The 26,343-nt window shown below is 39.2% G+C and overlaps 1 protein-coding gene across 3 annotated transcripts in view; it reads left to right on the forward strand.

Moving 5' to 3' along the window:
• nphs1 (NPHS1, nephrin) overlaps positions 1-26,343 on the forward strand; it is a 199,603-nt gene that overhangs the window by 160,840 nt on the left and 12,420 nt on the right. For all 3 annotated transcript variants that reach the window (XM_023330210.1, XM_023330209.1, XM_023330211.1), the window contains 14 exons: positions 8,508-8,630; positions 9,229-9,310; positions 13,244-13,347; positions 15,608-15,729; positions 17,152-17,323; positions 18,681-18,838; positions 20,329-20,470; positions 21,821-21,945; positions 22,030-22,198; positions 22,778-22,907; positions 23,114-23,286; positions 23,945-24,085; positions 24,656-24,796; positions 26,152-26,273. In XM_023330210.1, the coding sequence (XP_023185978.1) occupies positions 8,508-8,630; positions 9,229-9,310; positions 13,244-13,347; positions 15,608-15,729; positions 17,152-17,323; positions 18,681-18,838; positions 20,329-20,470; positions 21,821-21,945; positions 22,030-22,198; positions 22,778-22,907; positions 23,114-23,286; positions 23,945-24,085; positions 24,656-24,796; positions 26,152-26,273 (1,904 nt within the window). The remainder of the gene's footprint in view (positions 1-8,507; positions 8,631-9,228; positions 9,311-13,243; positions 13,348-15,607; positions 15,730-17,151; positions 17,324-18,680; positions 18,839-20,328; positions 20,471-21,820; positions 21,946-22,029; positions 22,199-22,777; positions 22,908-23,113; positions 23,287-23,944; positions 24,086-24,655; positions 24,797-26,151; positions 26,274-26,343) is intronic.

The raw sequence follows: 26,343 nt of genomic DNA on the forward strand, positions 1-26,343 counted from the left end.
TCCAACAACATGTCTGACCTCTTGCCCAGTAATCAGCATATAAAGAGCTGTTAAATATTCATTTCTATTGATAAAGAGCTTTCATTTTTTTTCAAGATAGTACTGTTGCATTTGTAGCAGAGACAAAAGGCATATGTGAGCATATACTGGTACAGTAAAACTCAAATGTTTCTTTTGAGCACATGTACATGTCCTTCTTAATGAACTAGAATATTATAGAAAAGTTGATTTATCTCAGTATTATTAGTAAAATTAGTGATGGAGGAGTCTATCTCCTGAAGTATTTACTACAGTAGTAATCATTTATTTCTGCTAATGCTTATGGCTTACAGCTAACAAAAACCCAAATTGCAGTTTTACAGAAATTTAGTATATACAGTAAAGCATTTGAGGTGTTAAGGAAGCTGCCGTAGCAAAACTTGTCTGCTTTGAGGAAGATGTCCGGTGACCCTTCCTTTTGACAATACTCTATAGATTCTCCATAGCATTTATAACAGGTTATTCTGCTGGCCAGACCTTAGACTCGATGAAACAGTGGATCAGCAGCTGGTCACATGGCCCATGAAATGTGCCATGGATTCTGGGGTGCTTTTCTGTGTGGAGATTTTTGAAGCTTTCACCCACAGTTCACACTTTGTCACCTCCAAACTCTTAAAAAGGCCTTTTTCACAGTCCTCTTAACACTGCAGTATTCCTCTTCCTTTTGGACCATTTCATAGCACACATTTTCCTTTCACTAAACTTTCCATCAACCTTTTGGGATAGAGCACTCTGTGAACAGCCATAATTCTTTAGTGATAACCTTTCGTGGCTTATCCTCCTTGAAGAGGAGGATAAGGAAAAAATGATGGAGAAAATATCACAATTCAGCGGTTTCCCAGTTGATTGTGTAGGCCGTACAACATAAATTCCACTTTTATTGATCTTATCCAATATTCTAGTTTGTGGAAAACAACATTTTTATTAGCTGCAACTGTCAAATAAAGAGATTAAACAGCAGAAATAAACTGCTATGTGTGTAATGAATCGATATAAACTATCAGTTTAACTTTTTCAAGCAACTATTTGATAATCGTATTTATTGAGATGGATCTGTAAATTGCAAAAAGTTTTGCAACACCTTAAATTTTTATTTTTATTTTTCCAAATCCAGATCCACCAGTGGGTCTGGTGGTTATTACCACCATCTGTAACATATAAGGTAACAGTGCAGCCTGGCAAGCCTAAAGGGAGATAGTTCAATGTCTCTTTCTTGCACAGAATAAATTATTACAGAGGTGATTGAAAAGTTCAATTTGGACATGTAGTGAAACATATGTAACCGTAAGACTACACTGGACCACCTGTTGTCATTCTATAACGACCCTTTCCCGTCGTTCTTGCCTGTGGGAGTGAGCCCATATGTGGTCAGGGAAGGACTGTAAAAGAACCTTTCTTCTCCAGGCACAGTTCATTTACTTAGACCCACCCCCAACCCCTTCCCATTTTCTCTGTCACTGAAATTTTTACTCTCTCCCTTGTGCTCAGGCTTTTTCTTTGGTAATACGGTTGTGGGGGTGGTGGTGAAGGTTTGACGGGGGGGTTGAAAGGGTTTTCGCTGTGGCAGTTTCAGCAGTCTCTCTCCTCTGGGAAGAGAGCAGGTTTTTCTGACATCAATGGGCTGCCAAGAGGGATGGCGGGTGGTGCGGGGTAGCAAGAGCCATAGACTGCAGACGTCTCTTTTAAATGACTGTGCTCCATTCTGCTCTGCAGCAGCTCCGTATCCTGCAGCAGGCCTTACACCTGCAGCCACAGCGGGTTTGACTCCCACATTTATTACCTCTGAGATGCCCACTACATGCGCGCCCACGTACACAAAACCAACAAGATTGCCTTTGACTCTGCCGGAAAGGTCAAAATACACAGGCATCATGTTTGCGTAGCATCGGGCATCTTTCTGACACTCGCAGATAATGAGTCTTGTCCACAATTGACAATGGATGGTTTTGTGTTTTTTGGCTGTTTACATTTCAGAATGGATAGCTACACCTGTCGAAAAGGTTAAAGAATGAAGCGATGACCTTAAAAGCTCTTTGAAAATGTCCGTCCTAAAGGATCATTAGTTCCACCCGAGCTGTTCATGTGATTCAAAATATGTGAGAAATCACAGACTTCATAATGAGCTGATGAATGCAATCTTGGGTTAGTGCTGAGCTGGGACTGGAAAGTGTGCATACTTTTGGAAAGCATAGCCTCTGATGAGTTTCCCATAGACTCCTCCATCAAGGCGACGATTGCTCCCAAGGTTCCCCCCCACATACCCCTCCTTTCTCCAACCGGTCAACCATGGCCAGATCCCATCAAGCTCTGCATCAAATCAAAACACTATAAACCCTTTATGAAGACCTGGCTTATGAAAGAGGGGAAGGAATTTACAAAAAAATAAAGCCAAACTGAAATTGCTGGTTGTAAAATTGGTATCATGACTGACTAATTCAAGATAAATCACCGCAGGAAATGAATAGCGAGGGGAAGAGAGAAATGTCAATAAAGCCCCCATCCATGGGCTTACAAAGAGATGTTTTCAAGACATATCCATTGGTGTAACATAACTCCTGTGTGTTTTTGCCTTTCTGTGGAGCTTAGATAGGGGATTACTGCTATAGGCAGATCAAGTGGCAGTGAGTAATCCATGACAATAACAACCTCTGCTGAAACCCCCTACCTCCTCCTCCCTCTGCTGCTAAAACTTACCCCGCGCGGTGCCACATATCACATACCTGACACATCCTGTGTCTCGGTTTGTACCATTAGCCTTAGCATTTAATCCTATTAATGAACAACTCTCTCTCTCATCATGTTGCGTGCCTGTACAGATACCTCCTGCAAACGTTCAAAACAGTTTTTTGATGTGCTCTGGTTTTAGACTGAATTACTCATTCTGCCGGATCTTACAGAAATATGCACGTTTGTGATTGAGTGTGTGCGGGTGTGTGCATGAGTGTGTATCTGTATGAGCTTATTATCACAGCTGCTTCGAGGTTAGAGGACATTTTAGGAACTGGGGCTATGGCAAGGTTTCGGTGGTAGCTAATGAGTTTAGCTCTTGAAGAGTATATAATGAGCCTTCATTTTCTGATTCCCTGTTATGAATAATGGAGCAACTTATAAATCGGGGCACAAGCAACATGAAGCATAGCGACTTTTTTCATCCTTGTTCTTAAAAAGTTCTGACAGCTACCAAAGATATATTCTCATCAGAGGTTGATGAGTTATGCACTGATGTGATGGTGTGCATATTAGAGTGCTCGACTGATGTTAAAGCGTCAGTTTCTGCCTTCATAACTACCAGGGGACGTCATGCTTAATAGTGAAATGGGACACTTAAGAGGCTCCTTTTAATTCTATCTTGAACGTTTAATTAGCATAGACAGGACCCTCCACTTATTGGCATTCCTGGTAACGTCTAAAAATAAATTCTGTTATGGCAGTACAAGCTCATCCAGAAAAATGAACACACACACACACATATATATATATATTTATATATGTAACTCCCTGTTATCTTTCTGTTTTCTCAATCATATCAAAAATTTATGGCAAATGCTGAAAGAGGGGAAGGAATTTACAAAAAAAAATAATCCTATATATTTTTTTTTTTGGGGGGGGGGGTTCCTAGCTGATCCACCAGGGCTGGAGAAGTAAATGGGAGAAGAAAGCATCAAATAAATAATGCAATGATATATGGTGGTGTCTGATAGACCACACTAGGCTTCATTAGTATTTAGTCTCATTTTACATAAACTATGACTCAAATATTATGGGTTTCCTTCCATAACATCTCACAATAGTTGGGAGGAATTTTGGCCCTTTCCTTCTGACAGAACTGGTGTAAATGAGCTATGTTTGTAGGCTGCCTTGCTCACATATGCTTTTTCGGCATTTCACATAAATTTTCGATACGATTGAGAGAACAGAAAGATAACGGAGTCAGATCAACCTATGTTGTTTTGAAGTTATTAAATGTTCCTTTGCATTGATTTTACAGCCGTTGCATGCTTTTAAAAATATACATGTATTGTAGCCATAGTGCTCATTTAATATAACTTAAATGACTATAAATATAACTATAATGTCTGTGATAGTCTGGTTTTTCTGATGATCCTTGTGCATGGTGCAGTGTTAGGTGGGTTGTAAAAGGATGGTGGCGCGTTCTTCCTCAAGATATGTTTCAGCCTTTCTCAATGGCTGTGTTATTTCCCAGGCCTTAGCTTTAATGTAAACCTCTGTGATAAGCTAGAGAAGAAAGCACAAAACAGGAAACAGGACTTTGGGCCATCTAGTAAGATTGTCCAAAGATAAATGCTTCCCTATATGCACCACTATCTGGTATTGTTAAAGAAGATAAATGTCTCTGCTATAGGCATAGTGGGGTTATATAGGATGATAGCAACCAAAAAGACCAAACAGAGTGAGACTAAAGATTTTATTAAGAAATATTTTGTATTGTTCTTTAACTGTCAGTGTTTGATTATATTGCTCCAATAAAATATGAATTTATCTTATGGGACAACTATGTGATGACAGCAGATTTACAAGTGAATGAGCACAAACCATGTTTGAATGTGAGTGTGTGCGTGTTTGTCATATTTTTAGCTTTGGCCACAAGAGTCCAAATGGGAGGTAGATTTTCCAAAAAGGGAATTTAACAGTTATGTAATACAGTCAAAACAAGTTACATTTGGTTGAATGAAGAAATGATGGCGGACTGTGTGAGGATCTGATTTTCATCCTACACGTTTGCTCAACATCTTCCCAATGAATCGTGAAGGAAAAGGGGGAAGAAAGCCAGGAGAGAAAGGATAAGCTAAAAAAAGAGCTTTGTTTCAGCTGCTTTTATTGCCAGAGATCACACACCTGAGACCTACAATGCGTGCATATGTGTAAGCATGAGTGTGTGTTTTTATGCAAAATAAAAATACCCTCGAATATGCACCAGTGCTGATGTGTGTGAATTTGTGTGTACTTTTCCCCTAGAGATAAAACTGATGAGTGCAGTGGGTCTGCTGTTAAGAACTCAGATCTCCATTATTTTCCGTCCTATTCAGCACAATCAGCTTTTTAGAGACTGCTTATCTCCTCGGCCAGCATCATTCGGAGAATCATGTTAGTGTCACATGTTAGACCGTGCACACACTTAACGCAGAGCAAGATGACAATCTGCATATTTCCTTCACCTGTATCAGTTTGCTGGGTAGCTGCGCAAATCTGCATGCACTGTAGATTTGAGTTTATCTCTGGGTGTTTGTTCAGCAAGGAGCAAAGAAAGTAATGTGAATGAAGGAGAGGGATAGGTGGGAAGAGCTGCTTATGCATTTTAATGTGCATCTGCTAATCTGGTTCTTATCTGCTTTATCCATCCATCCGTCTGTATTTGTCTAATAATTCAGATTCTGCTGCTCACTGTTTGTCTTCTGAACTGCAGGAACAAGTCCTTGCATAATCTATTTTTGTGTTCTTCATATGTACCTTGACGAAAGCGAGAGATAAAGAGGGCAAGGGAACGCTAAAGAAAAATAAATGACTGGCTTGTAGACTAAGGAGTAGCTGTAGGGTTAATTAGAGAAACTGCATGTTTGTTTTTTATGATTAGCTCTGGGTGCATGTCTGAAAAAAGTTAATACTTTTTAAAAATTATTTATTTATTTATTTTATGTATGTTTATCTCCTTTCACCATTGAACAGATACAACAATTGGCTAGTTCAACAGCCATTGGACCTTGTGGTCACTTTGCAGTGAAAACATGGGGAATGGATATGTTGAATAGATGTAAAGTGAAAGAAAGATTTTATGTTTTTTTTTGCATATAGTAATTTGAGAAGTTCAGCTAGTATGGAAAGTATGTGTGTCAACCCCCTTTTGTAGATCTAGACTAGAGGCTGAAGTATTTGCTCATTTTTCAAAATAACTCTGTCCAGTTGTTTGAAAGACATTGAACGCTTCAATGTCTTTCAAAAAAAGTCTTCCTTTCCTTATGGCTCAGGTCGAGCTATTTTGCACAGAAACTTAACAATTTCAGTCTCTGTACTTGTTGAGTTGGCAGATCGATGTCTCAAAAGTTGGTAATTGAAGTGAAAGGTGGGTCTCTAAACAATAAGATAAGGAGGTTAAAATCTGTAACTGTAAAATTTTCAGATTTTAATTTTGAAAAAAAAAAACATATGATTTTCCTTTGCTTTACGATAATGGACTGCTTTCTGTTTGTCCATTGCACAAAATCTTACTAAAGTACATCAAAGTTTGTGGTTTTACATGACACAATACTGCTTGAAAAAGTTCAAGGGGTATAAACACTTTCGCAAGACGCATATATGCAGGGATTTGTCTGAATGGGTAACTTTCTCCTGACCGTGCTGATCTGATCACATGGTGTGCCCCGGTGTACGTGATGGATGGCGAGATGCAAGTTCCAAGTCCAAGACAGAATACACCTTCCTCCTCACTTCTGCAGTTTAGCTGCAGTGGTCAAGAAGGATTGCATTTAGGGGAGCGAGGTGGGCCGGGGGATGATGGAGTGAACAAGAGGTACAAGGGACAAGATGGTGTTTCAGGGAGGGAGGAAGAAATTAGAAACCTGCCTGGCTCATTTGCGAACATATCATTATTCTTATTTTTAGGATTTGTTGGGCTGCCAGATGCTCCTCAAGCACAACAAGTGATGCGCCCATGTGAATTGTGTTGCTGTGAGTAGATTGAGAGTGCAGCGGCTGTCAATAGATGCATGGCCTAGTCTCAGGGAGGAGGAGGAGGATGAGGGGAGAAAACAAACAAATGCATCTCATTATTGTGGCATGCGCCTCTGCAGTGCTCTGGGTAACCCATCACAGTCCACACAGATTCAATTGCTTCTTTTAAATCAGTTTGAAGCTGCAGCCACATCTCATCTGTCTCAATAGCAGACCAGAGCATGTGTGCGACTCTGGATACTGCAACAGCTCCTCCTAGTGGTGTAGGATAGATTGTATGTGGTGAAAAAAGGTGGAAAGGAGCTGTTTGTTTAATGGCTGGCTGATTTGGCCAGATTTATATTAATCGTTGTAGGAGTGCGGAGCAACTACACCTTATGCTGACTTTTCTCTCTTGACATATCATATTATTTCCATCTTCACCTGTGTTTCCTATACATCCCAACTCTCGGCTTTGTTTCTCAGCTCAGACAGCCTCTGCACTTGATCTCTGATGAAAGAAAAACAACCTCCACTGCAACCATGCTCTCCATGGCTCACCCACTCTCTCAAAGTTGGCACAATAGACGAACATTTTCTCTGTAGTTTGTGCGTGACATAACAGAGTTTTTTTTTTGGTAGGAGCTGATAGATCTGAAGAATCTCTTTGATAATTAGGCTGGTGGCAGATTTCTCAATTCACTGCCAAACGATTCTTGGTCCCTTGTGGTGAAAGCTTTGCTGTTGTTCTCCTTCCTCTTTTTTTCTTACTCTGGAATTCCTAGTTATGGTCATATAAAAGAACTGAAATGTTGAATAGGAGATACGTGAAGACTGCTGTGGCCAATCCAGAAAGGAAGAGAGAGAGAAGTTTGTTGTGATCTGTATAGTGTATTAGTGAATCAGTGTTTCTGCCTTTTTCTTCTTGCTCACAAATTGAAATTAAACACAGTACTACATCAAACCTCACTATTGTAAATCACTCAAAATTTTAACAGTAAGGCAATCTTTTCACCTTTAAAATTTGTTATAAAGTGTTTGAATATCAATGATATGCATTGCGTTGTAGCTCTGTATGTGTGTTTAGGTTTCACTTCAGGGAAGCTTTGTTCAAGATGAATTGGCATGTTAGTTTTCAATTCAGGTGAGTTCAGTTTATTTACTGTAAAAAAAAGACAGAAAACATAAAGTTAGCACTTGAAGTAACAGTGAATAATGCAAACTGGAGAGTAGTAGCAAAAGAAAGTAGAAGAGTAAGGATAAGGGATCAGTTTGTGGCCCCGCAGCCGAAGCCAAGAGCAGCATACTAGCAGAGATAGCTCAGGATAAACTAACACCTTAGGATGATGAATTTCTCCATTAAACAGAGTGTTTTGGTGGGAATGAGGATGCAGTTTTGCAAAACTCCTTTCTTAGTGGAATGATGAACAGTAATCTGAGACATTCAAAACTGTTGATTTTACATCTCCATAGCATTACCCCTGACCTGCCTGGTTGTGTGTTCCTTTGGCTTCATTAGGCTGATAGTTCACTGATGTTCCTTGTAGAGCAGTTGGATTTATAGGTTATCTCCCTAATTAGGCAATTTTTGAATTGGTTCTACTTGATTTTCTTTAGGGCCATCAGAGAAAAAAGGGATAGAATACAAGCGTACTCCATACTTTTCTAATTTTTTCAGTTAAAAAATGATACATTTTATTTGCATCCACTTCACAATTATTCACCACTTTGTGCTGATCTATCAAGGCATTGTAATATTGACCTTGAAGTTAATATAAAAACAAATTGTTTCATGTCTGCAGTTCCCCCATCGAAGCCGTATTTTACCACGGATGTGACAGCACCCTGGGTGGCTGGAAAGAAGTACATGGTTGAGTGCGTGGCCCCTGACGCAAAGCCTGGAGCTGATATCACTCTGTATAAAGGTGAGAGCCTTTCTAGCTTTCCAGCTGATTTCAATCTGACAACAGCTTAGAAAAGAAGGGTTGCAGCCCTTTTAAAATATTCTGCATTCAGGATCTTCTATAGGCCGTGACCTGAATGTTCAAGCGTGAATACATTTTGGAGGATGGAATTCAGTTTAAAGCAATAAATTCTGAGTTTTTTTTATTTCTGGAATAGGAAACGAGGCTCTGTGTGGGAGGACATAGCCTGAGAATTTGAATTTAAAATTTCCTCCTGACTTTACAATTACTCTTACAGTGTATATCACAAGTTTCTAGTTGCTCACTTAAACTAACTAGAGGCTACACTGCATGGGGCTAAAACTTTGTAAGACTACCCTTTTGTTTTAGATGAAATGAGGTCAAAAGGTATTTCATTCATGTGCGTCCTGATCTAGTCATAATTCAGCAATGGCTGTTTTTAATTCAGACACATTGAAACAAAGATGGTAGGATTCCTTATTTGCACATTTCAGTATTCACTACTCTAGTTAGAGCAACACTGATGCATCTGACTCATGTGAACACATCTACAGACTCGTCTTATTTGTGCATCTCCTCCCCACTGTGTCTTTTCTAGATGGAGTCGATCTGACAGGTGCGACGTCTTTTACCACATCTGGCTCAAAGGATAAGCTTCTGAACACGCACGCTGAAGTAACGTATGTGTTCCACCGCCTGCCAGATTCACTCTCCTCAACCAGCCCGCTCAGTCTCCCCCCCAGCCTGCCTGGGCTTCTTGTTTTCCTTGTTTTCAAAGTGTTCTTATTTTTCCATCTGTCTTTGCGAATACAATGAATCTCAGCGCGTACACAAGTCAACTGTTACTTGCCACCGCTCGATTGAATTAGCTTCTGTCAAATGCACGAAATTACATTGCAGCAGCGAGACAGAGCCGAACCTCGCCGGTTCACCAGGTGCCTATACATTAAACAGGTGCATAGATTGCTTTAATCCTGTGCGTCTCCTCAGTGTCAGAGATAATAACCTCTTGTCATATTCTGAGATAACATTTGCACTGAGGAGCTGTGCTATTGTCTAGCCCTCCAGAGTTGGAGCCAAGGTCTTAAGCAATATTGATGTTCTTTCTTTATAATCACAGTGAGCATGCAGAGCAGCAGGCCTTGTGGGATTTGAACAGATGTCATTGTACTGTAGTTTTATTTAAAATACATTAACTGAAACCCAAACAAGACAAGAGTAAAAGTTATTATGAAGGTTTCTGTCTGCATTAGACTGCACATTTTTTGATTTATTGACACAGAGACTCACAAGCAAAATGTTATTTTCTCCTAAACAAACAAACAGACCAGTTCTCAAGCTATCTCATTTGTTGTCTAAGGATTCTCTACCTACAAACTTTCATTATCTTAAAATGGTTTGCATAATGCTGACCTTATGGATGCATAGACACACCAAGCTGACAACAAGTTACTGCACTTGACCGGTTTTGGCTTGCATGCTGGTTGCTGTACACTATAGGTCACTAACTGGCCAGCTGCAATCTGGGACTCGACCCAAATAGTCTTTTTTGAGTCCTGATGGACTAGTAAATTTTAATTGAGCAACTTAATTCTAACAAGCACAGTTTTGCATCAGATGGTGTAGGTCATTTAGACTACAAAGCTTTCCTCTCGTTCCTTTTAGTTTGTTTTACTTCAAGAGTAGAAGTAAAAACAAATACACAGTAATATCATAGATGAGCTTGGAAATTGCCATTGCTTGCCTTAAAATGACAGAAATTGGCATGGAAAATTAAACTTTGAGGCCAAAAGAAATAATTAATTTCTTGGAGAGCTGTAGTTGAAATGTATTTAAAGACCCTTTGCTTTGTACTTTCCTATTTTCTTTTCTGTGATTGTCAGATCCATAGTTCTCAAACTGTGAAAAAGCACCAGAATAAATGTAAGTATTTGGTAGGTAAATAGAAAGAATTTATCTGTGATGTAGAGCAAGTGGAGATTTTTCCATGAATGTTGTCCCGGTGAGCCGCTCCTTCAGTCAAAATGTCAGAAACCATCTAAATTCCGGGGGCACGATGAAAGGCAGTGCAGTCTGGATGTATGCTTTAAAATACATCCTATAAAATAGTAAAATAGATCCCCTATTCTCAGCAGTAGGTAGGGGGCACCAGCTCTGCATTGACTGCACATGAAAAGCAATGGAAGACTTGTTAAGGACACAACTGACAGATACGTTCTATTTTTTGATCTGATGCTTTTGCACTTTTCTTTTCTAATGCCACCTTATGCACTTCCCAATATGTTCCATGTTAGCTAGTTTGTCAGAAGCATTGACAGTAAAACTTCTGGTACCAACTGAAGTGGATGATGGTGAACTGGGCACAAGTGCTGTTGGTGTGTAATGCCGTGTTTCATTTACCTCTGAAGTCTTAATCTGCACCTGAAAATGACATTGAACTCAAACTAGCCATTTAATAGTTTCAAGTTGAAAACCAGTGGGCTTTGCTAATTAATTTACTCATTGGACATTCTATAGCAGACCCCTGGTGTTTGAAGGAATTAAGAAATAGAGTTGTCTGCAAATAGCTAAAATCTGAAAATGTTTGAGACCCCCCCCTCCAAGAATTATTATACCTGCCTATTTTAATAGTTCAGACAACAAATATACCTCTCTTGGATGTACAGCCAACAAGCACTAAGAAAAATAAATGGTCCTTGGCAAATGGCTGCAAACGCCAACCAAAAGAGGAATTATTTGTTTGCTAACTCTGTGGATATGCACGCAACTTGACTTCAAAAAGAGCCGACCGGCCTATAAAATTCTTTCTGTTAATTTTTCAAATTAAAACTATCAATTTTTATCTTCGAAGTAAAAACAAAATCCATAGTCACATTTTTGGAGAGCTTACTGTATTTGCATGAATACAGCCACAGTTACTCATGTTGTTCCAACATGAAGGAACATTCTTCTTTTCTCGTTTTTGTGCGTACAACATAACACAACAAACTAAGAAAGTATATTTGCTTGTGTGTTTTAAAAGGTTTCAGTGTTTAGAAAAAGTGGTATTTATAAAATGTTGAGATTCTTCAGTTCAGATCATTCAGTAGTGCACAAATCACAAACAGAAAAAAAAAGTATGATGGCTAACTCTTCCACTCATATATAACTTCTGATTTTGATTTATTGTGTTAACAGAGTGTTTGGAAAGAGAGTTCATAAACAAAAGTAGTGAGAAGTAAGAAAACGTCGGGGCTGCTGCTTGGAGAGCAATTTGTTATTTTCGTTATTGATTTGTCACTGGTTTGGAAAATTGAAACTGGAAGGTGTTTCCGATCTTGGTTCAACACCTTACAATATTTCACTTTTAAGAAGGTGTAGTAAGCGTATGTTTAAAGCGACAAATTAAATTGGTCTTATTTTCTGTGTATTTGGATGATCAGTTTTCAAATGAAGCACATTTGACTGACGCAAGGAGAACATGACTTACTTTGTTGATAACCTAGGCAGGGCACACAACTCTCACTCGCTTTAGTTTGAAGTATTTACACTCCAGAGTTCAGTTCACTGTTATTTAAACATTATTCCAGTAAAAGCAGGTAGGTAATGGTAGTTTTGGATCAAGTTCAATTTCCCCTTCTCTAATTTGTTCCTCCATTTAATACTTTTCCATCATCCTAAATAAGTTTAATTTTATCAAAAAATATATTTTGGGGCTGCACAGTGACATCACTGTTGATTTGTAACAAGAAGGTAAAGGGTTACAGTCCCAGCCTTGGTTTTTCTGCATGGAGTTTGCATATTCCCCCTGTGTATCCTGTTGAATCCCATCTCTCACCCATTGACTGCTTGAGATGGGAACCGGCACCCCATGTAACCTTGCAAGAATAAGGGTGTTAGATAATGGATGGATGGATGGAAGTTATATTTTGTACATGTAAACAAACCATTTCATCTCTTTGAAACTAATCAGTGCATGTCATTGGTTTAAATAGTCTTATAATTCAAGTAGACATGAAATGTGCCCAAGATGGGTGCAAATTTATGCATGGCTGGAATTTAATACCTCCCAGCAGACAGCATTTTTTGTACCACAAAAAATATAAGTATATGTCCTAAATGTATGAAATGGCAAAAGAGCCGAATTTTTGGCATGAGTAATGTGATATAGTTTTCTTGCAGGTTTAGGCTAGATATGGTCAAATGTAGTACACCACAGACAGTCTCAAAAAGTATATCTCTCAAGTTAGCAGATTGTGTAGCCTAGTGATCTAGAGTGGGAGACTGTTTAAAGCCTCAAGAAACCTTCAGGTGTTAATTTAAGAGTTAGCAGATTTTTATATATATTCTCATTTTTTTGATAAACTGAAATTTAGATTTTTCAGCAGCTGTAAGCCATAGTTATCAATTTTAAAAAAATAAATAATTGAAATCCATAACTCTGTGTGAAAGAAATCTGTAAAATATACAGTAGTGTCATTTTCAATTGTATTACAAAAATAAATTAAATTGTCAAGGACTTTCCTACACCCCTGCAGGTCTCCAGTGTTTATCCATATCAACTAAAGAGAACTATGAGCACCGTTATTCTTTTAAACATGTTATTTTTTTCTTTTTTGTGTTACCTCTGAAAGGGTCACTGCTCTGAGATCTGACAATGGGAGAGAGTTGACATGCCAGGCCAACAATGAAGCCGTTTTCCAGCCGGTGGTGACCACAGTGACCATGAATGTGTATTGTGAGTGTCTGCTTCTTTTCTCAAAGCATACACTCATGCAGCTACAGGCACACTCAACTACACAGGAGTCCAGGTGCCCTCGGGGAGGCCCGCAAGGCATCCTGTCTTGTGCACTCAGCCTATGCTAGTGGTCTGAGAAGAAACATTCGACTTGAAGGCAAAGTCAACACCTGTTTAAAAAAAGACAAAAACGAAAAAAAATTAATTAAATACCCCCCTATGGACCCAATTAATGATTGGTAGGGTCATAGTAAAATCTTTTTTTCTTTCACTGGTACAGTGGAAAACACAGAGCAGTGTGCAATTACATTTTCATTAAGTCTGATGTATCATGTTTGACACAGCTTTTGCCCCAGCGTTAACCCAAAATACACCAAACGATTATTAGACCAGCCCAGATGGATTATACAAGCAAGGCTTCTAGTGAATTTTTTAATAGCATTATAATAACTAATAGGCTAATGGAAGCCAAGGCCACCTCAGATATAATAAGAAATCCAGCCTTAACTAGCCCAGCAACGTTTGTGTTCATCAGCTCAAATTAAATTTAGAATGCACAGAGGCAGAAAGTGCCTTTTTCCTCGTACTGATTTCACAAACCATTTGACAGCATGGAAATAGAACTTCTGCTGAACCGCACAAAGGTTAGCTGGCACAAATGCTGTCATTTTCCCGTATTGTTGTTTAATCTCCCTTTTGCTTTCGTTTGGCATTGCAACTGCGAGAGCCTTTGTTTCTTAATGCATGAACCAGCGTGACCTGGCAGCTATTGTTTATCACAGTGGAGTTTATATTTTATACTGCTGATCAGTTATACTGCTAACAGTTAAAGTAACTGTTGAGATGTTTTTCCTCTTACAATGTCTTCAAGCTAGGAACACCCTCCAGTCCTATATCTTCAAAGCTGACTGAACACCCTGATTAACCTCTGTCCAGTCTCAACCCCTTTGTAGTTAAAATCTGTGCTTTTGTTTAAACTAACCTCCCCTCCCTTCCTTTCCATAAATAATATGCTCTCTCTGTGGTAAAGTGCTAATATTGCAGAACTTGGGACCTCTGCTGCGGTATTACTCAATGTGCCAGCCCATCAAAGCCAGCGCGGTGGCCATTTTCTGCCAGCCAGATTGTCAGCAAGGTGGCAATTTTTCATGCTGGCCCAGAGTCTCCCTGAAACGGATTGCAGCAATAACAAAAGCCCATCCTCTTTTAATTTATTTTACTGCATATATTTTATTCAAGCTCAGCTATAATTTATTCATATTTCACGTTGTCTTATTACTGTTTGAACATCTGTTATTTTTCTTTATGGTCTCACTGTTCCCCTTAATTCTTAATGCTCTCATCAGATCTGGACTTCTCTTACTCGTAGCCATGTTGAATGGGACCAATTTATTAACTTTCTCAACAAACAGGGGTACTCTGCTCATTATTTCATTTCATATAGTAATGAAATGTTTATTTATATGACACATCTCCCAGCAAAAAGTGCTGAACAGAAACTTAAAAAAAACTAAAAAACATCAAGGTTTTGAGATGTGTATGTGTGGTGACCCAAATGCATGCAGGAGCATGCAACTTAAACCAAAACACAAAGTGACACCTGGTGGAACAGTGTGTCTGCTGATCTCATCATTTAATCTATTTCTCTGTCCATTGGCCCTAAGAACAATGGTAAATTAGTTAATGGAGGAGCATTGTTGTGATGAGGCACTGAAGGAAAAGTATTATTATAGTATATTAAGTGTTATTTTTTACTTGGCTGTGATATATAAAACTTTATATAAATATAAAACTTTCATATGACTAAATATAAAACTTTCATATAACTAAAATAGGAATCAAATTGGTCTTCATTCAGTGAAGTTAGTCACAGTCACTAGAGTATTGAATAATTTTACTACAGTAAAAACAGCAATACTTTACAGTGTAGTAAAACTTCTAGATGTAATTTTTTCCCCAAAACTTACTCAAATAAAAGTAACTAAGTAAATGTAACTAGTTACTACTTACCTTTGTATAATATCAACATAAAGATGTTTAGAAAGATTAGATTTTTTTATTTATTTAACGTGAAGTCATAGAAGGGTAAAGTATGAAAAAGCTAAGTTCCTAGAACTGAACCTTTTGGGGCCTCACATGCCACTTATTACTTGTACTGAGTGTCAGCAGATACGAAATTTATTCAGTATATTTTGATGCTTTACTTAAGATTCAGATTTCTCTGAGCTATTGCTATTTTTGTCTCTCCCTCTTCTGACAGATCCTCCTGAGCCTCCATATATTATTGGTTTGGACAGAGACGTGGTTAAAGCAGGGAGTTTGCTCGTGTTGGAGTGTGTATCCCATGGTGGAAACCCCCTGGGCACTCTCCAATGGACTAAGGTAAATCCTCTTAGCCATCTGCGAAATGAAGCTTTAAAAAAATCACTCTGGCTAAATGAGTCATTTTATTTCACAAACCCTTCCAGCTCTAGAGTACCTTATTTTCCCACCTAAGTTGTGAGTCTCTGTAACCTTTTGGTTTCATCTCTGATTAAAGTTATCCTCTTCTAGCCTATCATTTCATATAGAGTCTGTGTCTTGGTAGTAATGCAGTTGTGCCATATTCTTTCCATTTTCAGATAATGAATTCAACAGGTCTCTATGAGATGTTGAAAAAGCGGGACACGCGATTTATGACTTAACTCTCCTCGCAGTGGCTTGTGAGGTTATTTGAGGCCACACTTTGAGATATTATCATTTTGTCTTACAGAAATGAATCGCCTTTATCACGTCGATAAAGACCAAGATCAGCTGATTGTTTAGCTGTGCATATAAAAATAATTATATTCTGGTACTTTTTTTTTTTTTATATGCAACCTTTTGGGTTTAAGTAATGCAGTCAAATGGTGTAAACCAATAGCCACACAAGAACTTTATTTATTTATTTTTAATCCAAACAAAAAATAAAATTTATATCACAAGCTGATGTTAAGTATTTCCGGTGTTTAACACTGTCAGCGCAAAACTGCAGCTCCGACAGAAATTGGCAGCGTTTCTCTCTTCTTTATTGTTGACTGTTCTTCTGACAGAGGAGCTGTCTACAGAGGTGCTAAATCACGGTCATTCTGCCCCAAAACGTAACACATGTTCCTGGCTCTGCTCGTGATTAAACTCATAATTACACTTCTCTGTACTGAGCAGCTCTCTGACAGCAGACGGCATGGCCGCGGTCCACAGCGAAGATATAAAGTTGTTTGGAGTTCGCCGAGGTAAATCTCGAGTTAATCAACAAATATGGTCAGCTGTCAATCAAATTGCTTTGTCTCTGTAGTCTGTTGGGTATGGCTAGTACTACCACTGAAGAAGGTAGGAAAATCTGAGAACAGCCATGCAGAGTGGCACCGGATCCACTAATGGAAAATGAGTCTGACTGGGGCGGATGGGACCAAAACGTTTAGAGATGCTCTAGTGGAAAAGCACCATTACAGACAAACAGACTATGCTTATTATTTAGGTAACTTATGAAAGGACTGCAGTTTGCTGTGATGAATTTTATTTAGGAGCATTACAGTAAAGGGGCTGAGTACGACCTTAAGCCACAGTTTTCAGACATTAGAAGAAATTTGAGTACCACATGTTGTTTTTCACACTGTTCGCAAACATGTTGAATTTTACTGAGTTTTCACATAAAAGCCCTTTGGAGTTTGAGGAGATAACATTAAAAGAGAAGAAACAGTTTAACTGATCTGAAAGCTTTGGCAAGTTTCCATATTCAGACATGCTGCCATCTTCTTTTCCACCTCATGTTCATCCATCTTACAGGAAGGCGAAGTTCTCTCAACAACCTGGGGAGAGCAAGTCGTGGGCCAGAAGTCCAGAAATATCCTCAGACTAAAGATCACCCCTGCTGACAACCAGGCAGAGCTGAGCTGTGAAAGTGCCAATATTGTCTCCCTGTCTCCTCAGTCCATCACCCGCAAAATAACAGTGTTCTGTGAGTAAAAGCAGAAGGCACACAATACCCTTTTCAGGTCTTACTTCTAATGGTTTATTAAAGATTAAAGAAAACAGTTAGAAAAATCTCGGAGTTCCAGCAAAAAAAAAAAGAAAGAAAAAAGAAGTCTAATGTTAATATCGTTAATGAAACTAATGGCTATGGTAGCTGAAGCCAATATTTCTTACTGCCTCCAGACTAGCATTACTTCATGGTTCTTTCGGAGCTGTTGCATTAATTCAGTTCAACTTCTTAACTGCACAGTCCTGAGGCTCTACAGACGACACTTAGAGCAACTGTAACAACCATAGTTAATAGATTATACTTTCTTCTCGGAATATAAAATGTTTACTTCAGCAACTATTAAACAAATATGGAGTTATTATCCATACGACTTGCTGCATTTTACCTGATTTTAATTTTAAGTTCTTTCTAAATGATGCGGTATCTTATGTAAAACTTTATTTAAAAAATATGTTCTGTATGTCAGTTTGGGTGAAGAGTTGTATCAGTGAGCCTGCCTTTGCCCCCAACATGCTCTGAAGTCATCATCCCTTCAAGTCATCCATTCAGGGATGCTGAAAATGAACTGCAGACTGTTTGGGTGTGCTCAAGGCTGCGACAGAAGCTGCAGGGCACAGAGTAAGACTCCCTGCTGGAGTTAAAAAAAAAAAAAAAAAAAAAAAATATATATATATATATATATATATATATATATATATATATATATATATATATATATATATATATATATATATATATATATATATGTGCGTGTGTGTGTGTGTGTATGTTTTTGTCTTTATATTTATTAATGTTTATATATATATATATATATATTAATTTATGTTTAGAAATTAATATATACATATACAGTATATATATATATATACAGTATATATATTTATATATATTGAGAGAGAGAGATAGAAAGAGAGGGAGTGCAGTAATGTGGAATATGGGATATGCACAAATGTGACAACAAACTGACACACATGACCCACCTTCTTCTCTGAACCTGTCAGCTCAGACCCCCCTCCCCAGCCTTTGTATTGCCCTGAAGGATTTATACAACTGCATCGTATCGCCTGCAGCGATTGTACCCTGTCTCGCCTTCTGGTTAAAATGAAGCAGACTTTAGAAACCACAATGAAAAAACCCCCAGAGAAAACAAGTTGCCACTCAAAGTGATTTTCACTCTCACCCTTGATACGAGCTCTGTGTCTCACATCCTAAAATAGTTGCGCTGCCGCTGTGATCAGAATAGGGAGCTGTTGAATGTGCTGTTCACGGGGTGATATTTTTTACTGACTTATCTTTGTGTGCTTGCTTGTGAATGTGTGTGCTTTCTCATCAGTCGGTCCTGCGAAGCTGATGCTGTCGGGTTCGCTGGAGGCCATCGAAGGGCAGGAGTTGACTCTGAGCTGCCATGCGTCCTCGAGTAATCCCCCCGTCCACATTCGCTGGTGGCTGGGGCACAAGGAGCTCAGCAACACCTCTGTCACAACGGAAGAGGTGGGACTGGATGGCACACAAATACACAAAGAGTGTATGTTTCTAACAGAGCTGGTAGTCAGGAAGAGTAATGGAATAAATAAGGTTTTATAGTTCTGGTCAGGAGCTGACAGACTGGTGGTGGGCATGAATGTTATATTATTTAGTCATATTGATCAATTGCTCACTTTTGGTGGGATCATTTATACATAATACAACTCAGATGGTGTTTCAAAAGCAAGAAATTGGTGCATAATGATGAATGCTGTTGGATTTCTCTAACAGCTTTTGTCACTTCACTTTTGGAGCAGGAGATAATTTCTCTTTATCTATATAGAGTAACAGTCTGCTGAAACACCAGAGTAAGTTATAGGTTTGCACCTTGGTTCTTTGATTGTACTTGACTATCCCAACGACCATGAAGATATGTACCAGCAGATATGTACCTAAAGATAAGCGTGTAAGATAATGGATGGATGGATGGATGGATGGATGGATGGATGGATGGATGGATGGATGGATGGATGGATGGATATGAAGCTGTGTTGTACCACCTTCATACCCATTGAAATACATCATTATGAGCCCAAATTAATATGACGTCTATGCCTATGGTGACAACAACAAAAAAATCTCTGATCAGACCTGCATCTTAAAATGTTTTCATGCAAGCAGAAGACAGAAAAAGGCTGTGTTTATGTTCCTCTTTTGCCTAAAATGGTCTAGAAGGCATGAATTTTCCTAGACAAGCAAGCACTTCCTGCTTAATCAAGCTTCTTATTAGGGTAGCAAGCAAAAGACCCTCGACTGAAGGAAAAAGAATCTCCAATATGAAATTTGACCTCATGTGAACCCTGGTAGATGAAAGCAAACAGTACAACCGTGAGCAGTCCCCGAATAAGCCCACTGCAGCTTTTGCAAATGAGTCAGCCAATTCGAAAAAGAGTATTTCGTAGCTCCGCTCCTCTTTTGTGTACGTTAATAAGATCAAAGTGAATAAAAGCTGACACAGAAGATGAGTATTATTAAACAGGCTCTTTATTCATCTGGCAGCAGCATTTCCATTTGATCTTGCGCGAGGCACTCTGTGGGCTGCATGTGAGCTTTAATGCATGTGAAACAGTGGGAAGTTAATGAAGACTGACGCGCCTGTTCACTGTCTTTGTTAGTCTTTCTGACTGTGGCTTTTACCGTAATCACCACAATAATGGCTTTAATAACCAGATGTGCTGCATAGGCATGACCACTATCAGGCAGGTGCAAAATGACACTGTGCTCCATTTATAATGGGGTGCAAAGCGGGGGGAATCAGATGAATATGCTTATTTATCACAGACCATGCACAACATCAGTCATTACAGCAGCTAATTTGCCATCTGTATTCACAAGACAAACCAGGGAGGTTGGTGGCTTTTTTCCGCTTTTTGTCTCGCTTTTTCACAGCTGAGGACGACGGACCAAGCCTGCCTGTTTTCTTCATCTTAATTGTTGCGTGCTCTTTGTGTCTGCAGGGAGAGAACGGAGGGATAGCAACCACCTCCAATGTGACCCACCAGGTCTCTCGGGAGGAGAATGGACTGGAGCTTACCTGTGAGGCCTTTAATAACGGCACACATCTCTCCAAAATCCAGGCGGCTAAGCTCACTGTATACTGTAAGTAATCATAATCACATTGAACAAGTTATTTGAACAAACAAAACAAAACAGTGCAGTTGGATTTCATATAATCAGCTACGATATCAAAACATTTTTAATTTGTCTAATTGGTTTTTTTGGTTCCTAAGAAAAAAACCACATTTATCACTACATTTAAAAATGTAAGACTTTTACCACATTTATCTTTTTACAGCTACAAACATTTGTTACAGTGAGAAATTAATCACTGAAAATCACTGAAAAAAACTTTGGAATATAACTTATAATATTTGCACAGGGAATAAGCAAAGAAATGTCCAAAATTCAGTCCAGATTTACACTACACTAATTTGTAAATATCTTTTTTTTCCCATTGCTTTGTTAAAAGTACTATGAGAAAAAATGCCATCTCAGAAGCAGAATACTGCCTCTTTCAAAATATCCATTCCCCACATACTTTTTTTCTTTTTTTACTTCTAATTTACTGCCACGATTTGAATTAATCACAACTGGGTTTTATGTCACAGACCAAGACAAAATATAAGAACCTGAGGTGTTGTCTGACCATCTCATTCAGAACCCTCTATACTCTGATATTGCTAAATAAAATCTGTGCCTTCAGAAGTCAACCAATCTCAATGTCATCACACAAAGTGCTCTTTAGTCTCAAAAGGTCAAAGAAACAAAGTGTCATATACCTAAACTGACATGTCTCCAGGGAAACCATGGTCAGGGTAACTCTGAAGGAACTACAGACATCTGCAACTTAGATGGAAAAATCTCAACTCATTTCAAAATGCTCCTAGGTCTTATTTGAACATTGACTAACTCTTGGTAATTTGCAACACATTGCCTTAGAAGCAGAGCATAAAAAAGTTTTTCTTTTTGACGCTCTTACAATTTAATTTGTGACTTATACACAGCTGTCACACATCCCAAGGGCTTAGATTGGACCAAACGACAAAGAAAAAAAAAAAATCACTTTAAATTTATTTAGAAGGTGAGATCACAGCTATTTTAGAGAAGACGGAAGGCAAGCAACACCTGTTTCTCCGTGGTGTTGGAGAAACAGGAGGTTCTTATATTTTCACGGAGCAACTTAGCCCTGGAGCAATAAGATAAAAACAGTGATACAAACAGAGAGCTCTGTTGTCATTCATTAGGCCCCTGCAGACTTTGCCACTTTTAGTGGAGTTTATTCTAAACTACTCCTATATGATGAGCATTCTGGTCATTTTGATACTTTACAAACACTTTTTAAAAAAAATAGAGTTCTTTAGGAGCTGAGCATACATAGAAAACGACATACATTTAAATTTGTAAAATCTTTGGACAGTCAATGTCAAACTTTTTACCCTTTGAAAACAGATCCTCCGCAAAAAGTTTTTATTGATTCACCGCCTGAGGACATCCCTCTGCGCTCGGGCACCAGAGCCCTGCTTGTTTGCCACTCGGCTGGAGGGAATCCTCCTGCGAAGCTTACCTGGTTTAAGGTGCTATCTTACCTTATATCATTTATGTAGGCCAAGAAGAAATGCACATCAATCCATATCTTAATTTCTTCATTTATGTTTTAGGATGGAAAAAAGGTTTCAGATGCACAGCCACAGACGTCCTCTAATATGGTTGTAACTCGGGTGCTCAACCTGCTCCTGACGGCGAGTGACAACCAGGCTGCCTACCGCTGTGATGCCACAAATGAGGCAAAGAGAACAATATCAGCACATGCTAAGCTACTGGTCCAGTGTGAGTATGTCTACTGTTCTAATGCATGCACACCATCTGAACTTTATTCTTGTTACAGTCAACTGAAAGATGTATAATATCAATATTGGATAAATAAAGGTGATGCACACTGGAATATAACTTATATATTCAACTGAATCGCCAATTTACTTCATGTTATTTACACAACACCAATCCTTAAAGAGAACTATCTGAATCTAAAAAAAGGGCATTCAAATCCAGCTATGTACTGTATATATTTCAGGAAATTCTGATTTTAACTTCTTGATGTGAGTGGTCATTACTCATGTGTATTAGGTGTGGAGGCAGAGTCATGCCATATGTGTGAGGGAAGAGTTCTAATGAAATAAGATAATACAATTAACAGTTAAAATGATTTGGAGCTGACATTTTAAAATGTCCTCTTATATTTGTGATTAGTGATTTATTAGCAACGATCTGTGTTTTGCCAAAAGAATGTAGCCTAGACTTAACTCAAAGATTTCCAATAAGCTTATCCAAGTATGTTAGTTCTGTTTCAATCAAAAAGGAAAGTTCTCTAAATGGTTGGCTGTTCTTGCTTAAATTATGCTTTTCCAGTTACAGCCGTGAGTATGAAGATTACAGCCAAAGAAGAAGTGTTTTACCGAGGTCAGCAGATGGAACTGGAGTGTCTTTCTGGGAGCAGCAACCCAAAGTCCGACATTTCCTGGAAAGTGGGCCTATTGAGGTTTGCTTTAAAAATTAGACCTGTAGTGTGAGAAAAACCAAATAATATATTCAGCATTTTGCCACTACTTTTTTTGTAAGCATATAATCCGCTTTAAGTAACGCAAATGAGGTAGGACGACAGAGACTCATCTTCTCAGATGTGTCCACTTGCATTTTTGGGAACTTAAAATTGTTTAGCAATTGTGATTTGCCACTTATTCCTAGATTCCAGGGAGTTGCGGAGGCACCCAAGAAGGCTGAGTTTGGGGGCGTTTCTGTGCTCAGTAGGCTTCACCTGAATCTGACTTCACAACACCACAACCAGAAGGTGATCTGTCAGGCCTACAGTCCTGTGTTGGAAGAGGGAACTAGCACGTTTTACCAACTGAATGTGCTATGTAAGTAGGACAGGAATAAAAAGCATATATTTTTTCAGTTATTTATCACACACATGTAACCAAGCAATGTTTGCTTCATTTTTAAATGACAATTTACTAACAATGCAGATGAAATCTACATCGTTGGGATATTTTTGCAAAATATTTTTGTTTACAGGAAACCTTTGTTGTGATTTGTATGTCTGTTGCGCTCTGCGGCAGTGTGTCCTAATTGTGCATTTGCTTTGCTGCATAGCCATGTTTGCCTTTGATGCCATTTCACAGGCAGCAGCCAGACTCTGCTTCAAAGCTCAGTGCTGTGTATGAGCATGAAGAAATGTCACTGTGTGTTTGTGCAGATCTGCATTTGGACAAAAGTACTGTCAGGCGTCATTTTAATGCCTGTCCCTCTCCCTCCTGTCCTGCCTCACTCCCCTGTTGTCGAAGTGCTTGAAGTTGGTTAGATCTGGAATTATTGGTGGGATGTTGACTTTCTACTGGTTTGACTCTCATTAGTGTCTCTTCGGGCTTTTGTGCTCAGCATGTGCTGTGGGATTTTGTGCTCGCTCTTGTTGGATTTTATCACTCCTGTGAACAGGAGCCTGTATTTATTCCTCTGTGCATGTAACATTTGTATAAATTCAGCTGAATTTGTATTTCTGTGCTGCTTTTACGTCAGATCCTCCTGAATTCAGTTCTGAGCAAGCAACAGAAGTCCAGGTGGTGGAGGATGATGTGGCAACCATCCCCCTGATGGTCTCAGCAAACCCCGAGGTGGTCTCCTGCATTTGGCTTCGCCGCAAGCAGATGCTGGTCAAAGGTGATCCCGGGCTGTGTGATGGCTCTATAAACCAGGTCCTAGTTGAGCTGAGCCAGCAAGTAAGCACTCAGCTCTGCCATTCAGGGTCTGAATAAAACATAGCAGGTTAGCCAGCATGGGACCCTGCCAAATGTGATTCTCATTACAGCTCTAATATATTCAGTCTAAATGAGGATTGCTGTCTCCCTGAATACAACACAACGGCTTTAAACCCGTCTTCCTCTCCAGGTCGATGTCATCAGAGCCCAGCTGCACCCACACCCTTTCTGTTAGCTCTGCTACTTCCATTATGTGCAGCCAACCCCCTGAAATTACAGTATTTTTCAAATGAGGAAAAACATCTATTACTTTTTTTTGGGGACTGTGGTACAGAAGGTCTCCCTCACACACCTATTGTCAGATTGCAGTGGGAATCTTGCCAGGCCAATCAATAATGCAGGATTAGATGTCACTTAGAGACCAGTGGCCAGAGGACATGCTGTTGATGAGCATGTAATGAATACTCAATTTACTATCGGTTTTCATGTGTGTGTGTCGGCGTGCGTGTGTCTGTGTGTGCTTTTTCTTAAGGGGAAGACATACGCCACCACTGGTCGGATGACCACTCTCTGGAGATTAGGAATGTGACAAGAAGAGATGGCGGACTTTACACTATCAAATGTGAAAATGGTGAAGGTGTCAACGAAACCACTGTTAAGCTGGATGTTTACTGTAAGAAACTGCAAGTAAAGAATGCATAAACATATCAGAGTAATATACAGTATGTAGTATATTAAATCAGTGTCATAGAATCAATGTGCACAGTCCTGCAGTCACAAAGGACAATTTGGATGCAGTATTTGGCAGGCTGTACTAATTCAGGTTTCATACATTACAAACCTGCTTGCTAGGAATGCATTTGACCACTAGGTTTAACTTTCTCAATTTTTTTACGTTCATATCTGATCTCAAGCTGCTGCCACACTATTTTTCTATTTTGCCATGTGTGCTGGCATGCTGAAAAATCTGATTTCTTCTGTAGCCAAATAAGTACCATTTCAACATAAATGCTAAAATGATTCAAAAGCAGTTGTCACATATTAGGTTCTTCAACTTACCTTGTTACTCTGACCTTCCTGGATACAATATTACATCTGACCTTCCTCAATTGTCTTTCAAATGTGGTTTTTGAATAATTGCTCATGCAGTACAGTGAATTCATTGATTGCTAATAGCACAATTTTGAACTTGTCCAAAGCTGCAGAGTATCAGACAACCAAAACTGGCATTCGATTCATCCAAAAAAACCTTCATTAGGCCTCCATGCAAGACCATCCATTTCCTCCGCTGCCTCAGGCCCAGCCTCAAGCTCTAGGCCCTCTGCCTCGATAGTAATGATTTAATAATGCTAGCGCAGAAAATGTAGGTCTGTCTGATTCACCAAAGCCCATGGTACACGACTAATGGATTCTGCCATCCTGCACTGACTGGGCATGACAGTTGTAGATATTCATTATGTATGGAGGATTGTAGTAGCTTTTAAGTGTGGCAGTGTATCCCACTTAACAATGTCGGTCTTTGTTAGGAGACCAACAAGAGTGGGTACTACCAACCCAGAGGTCTGTCTCTAGCTAGTGTTTTTTGCCACTGTTCTTCAGGAGGGAACATAGGTTCAGACAAGTTGGCACTAATGGCCTTACTGTTGCATGTACATGGCACCCACGGGAAGTGTAAAAAGCTTATGAAGCTAACAAAGAAAAGAAGTGAGGACTCTGAATGGAAGGAGAGATTCACTGTTGTGTAGATGGATAGAGAGGGGAAACAAAACGAGGGCAAACTGGTCACTCTGCCATAATCTGAATAGGGATGTGCTCTCATTAGAGGGTTTCGTGGGTCACATTAATTTGCCATCTTTGCTCGAGCATGGAAGGAAGTTAATAGTATTGTATCCCAGGGGTTATGAACACTGTCAAAGCCAAACAAGTGCAAGAGTAATTATTGTAAATCAACATGGGTTTTTTAATGGATGATTTGTCTCAGACTGACTTCACTTCTGCTTCAGCCTTTTCCTCTTTCCTCACGCTCAGATGCTCCGACTGTCAAGGCAGAGAAAGACCCTGTGTATGTTAACCAGGGGGGAACAGCAGACCTGATATGTGTGGCAGATGCCAACCCCATTATACCGGAGATGTTCTCTTGGAAATGGCTGGTGAGTGCTACAACAAACACACACACGCAATTCACAGGAATTTTGCATTGACTTCCATTCATTTTTGATT

Source organism: Xiphophorus maculatus, chromosome 3 (genome assembly GCF_002775205.1).
Source record: "Xiphophorus maculatus strain JP 163 A chromosome 3, X_maculatus-5.0-male, whole genome shotgun sequence".
Lineage (NCBI taxonomy): Eukaryota > Metazoa > Chordata > Actinopteri > Cyprinodontiformes > Poeciliidae > Xiphophorus > Xiphophorus maculatus.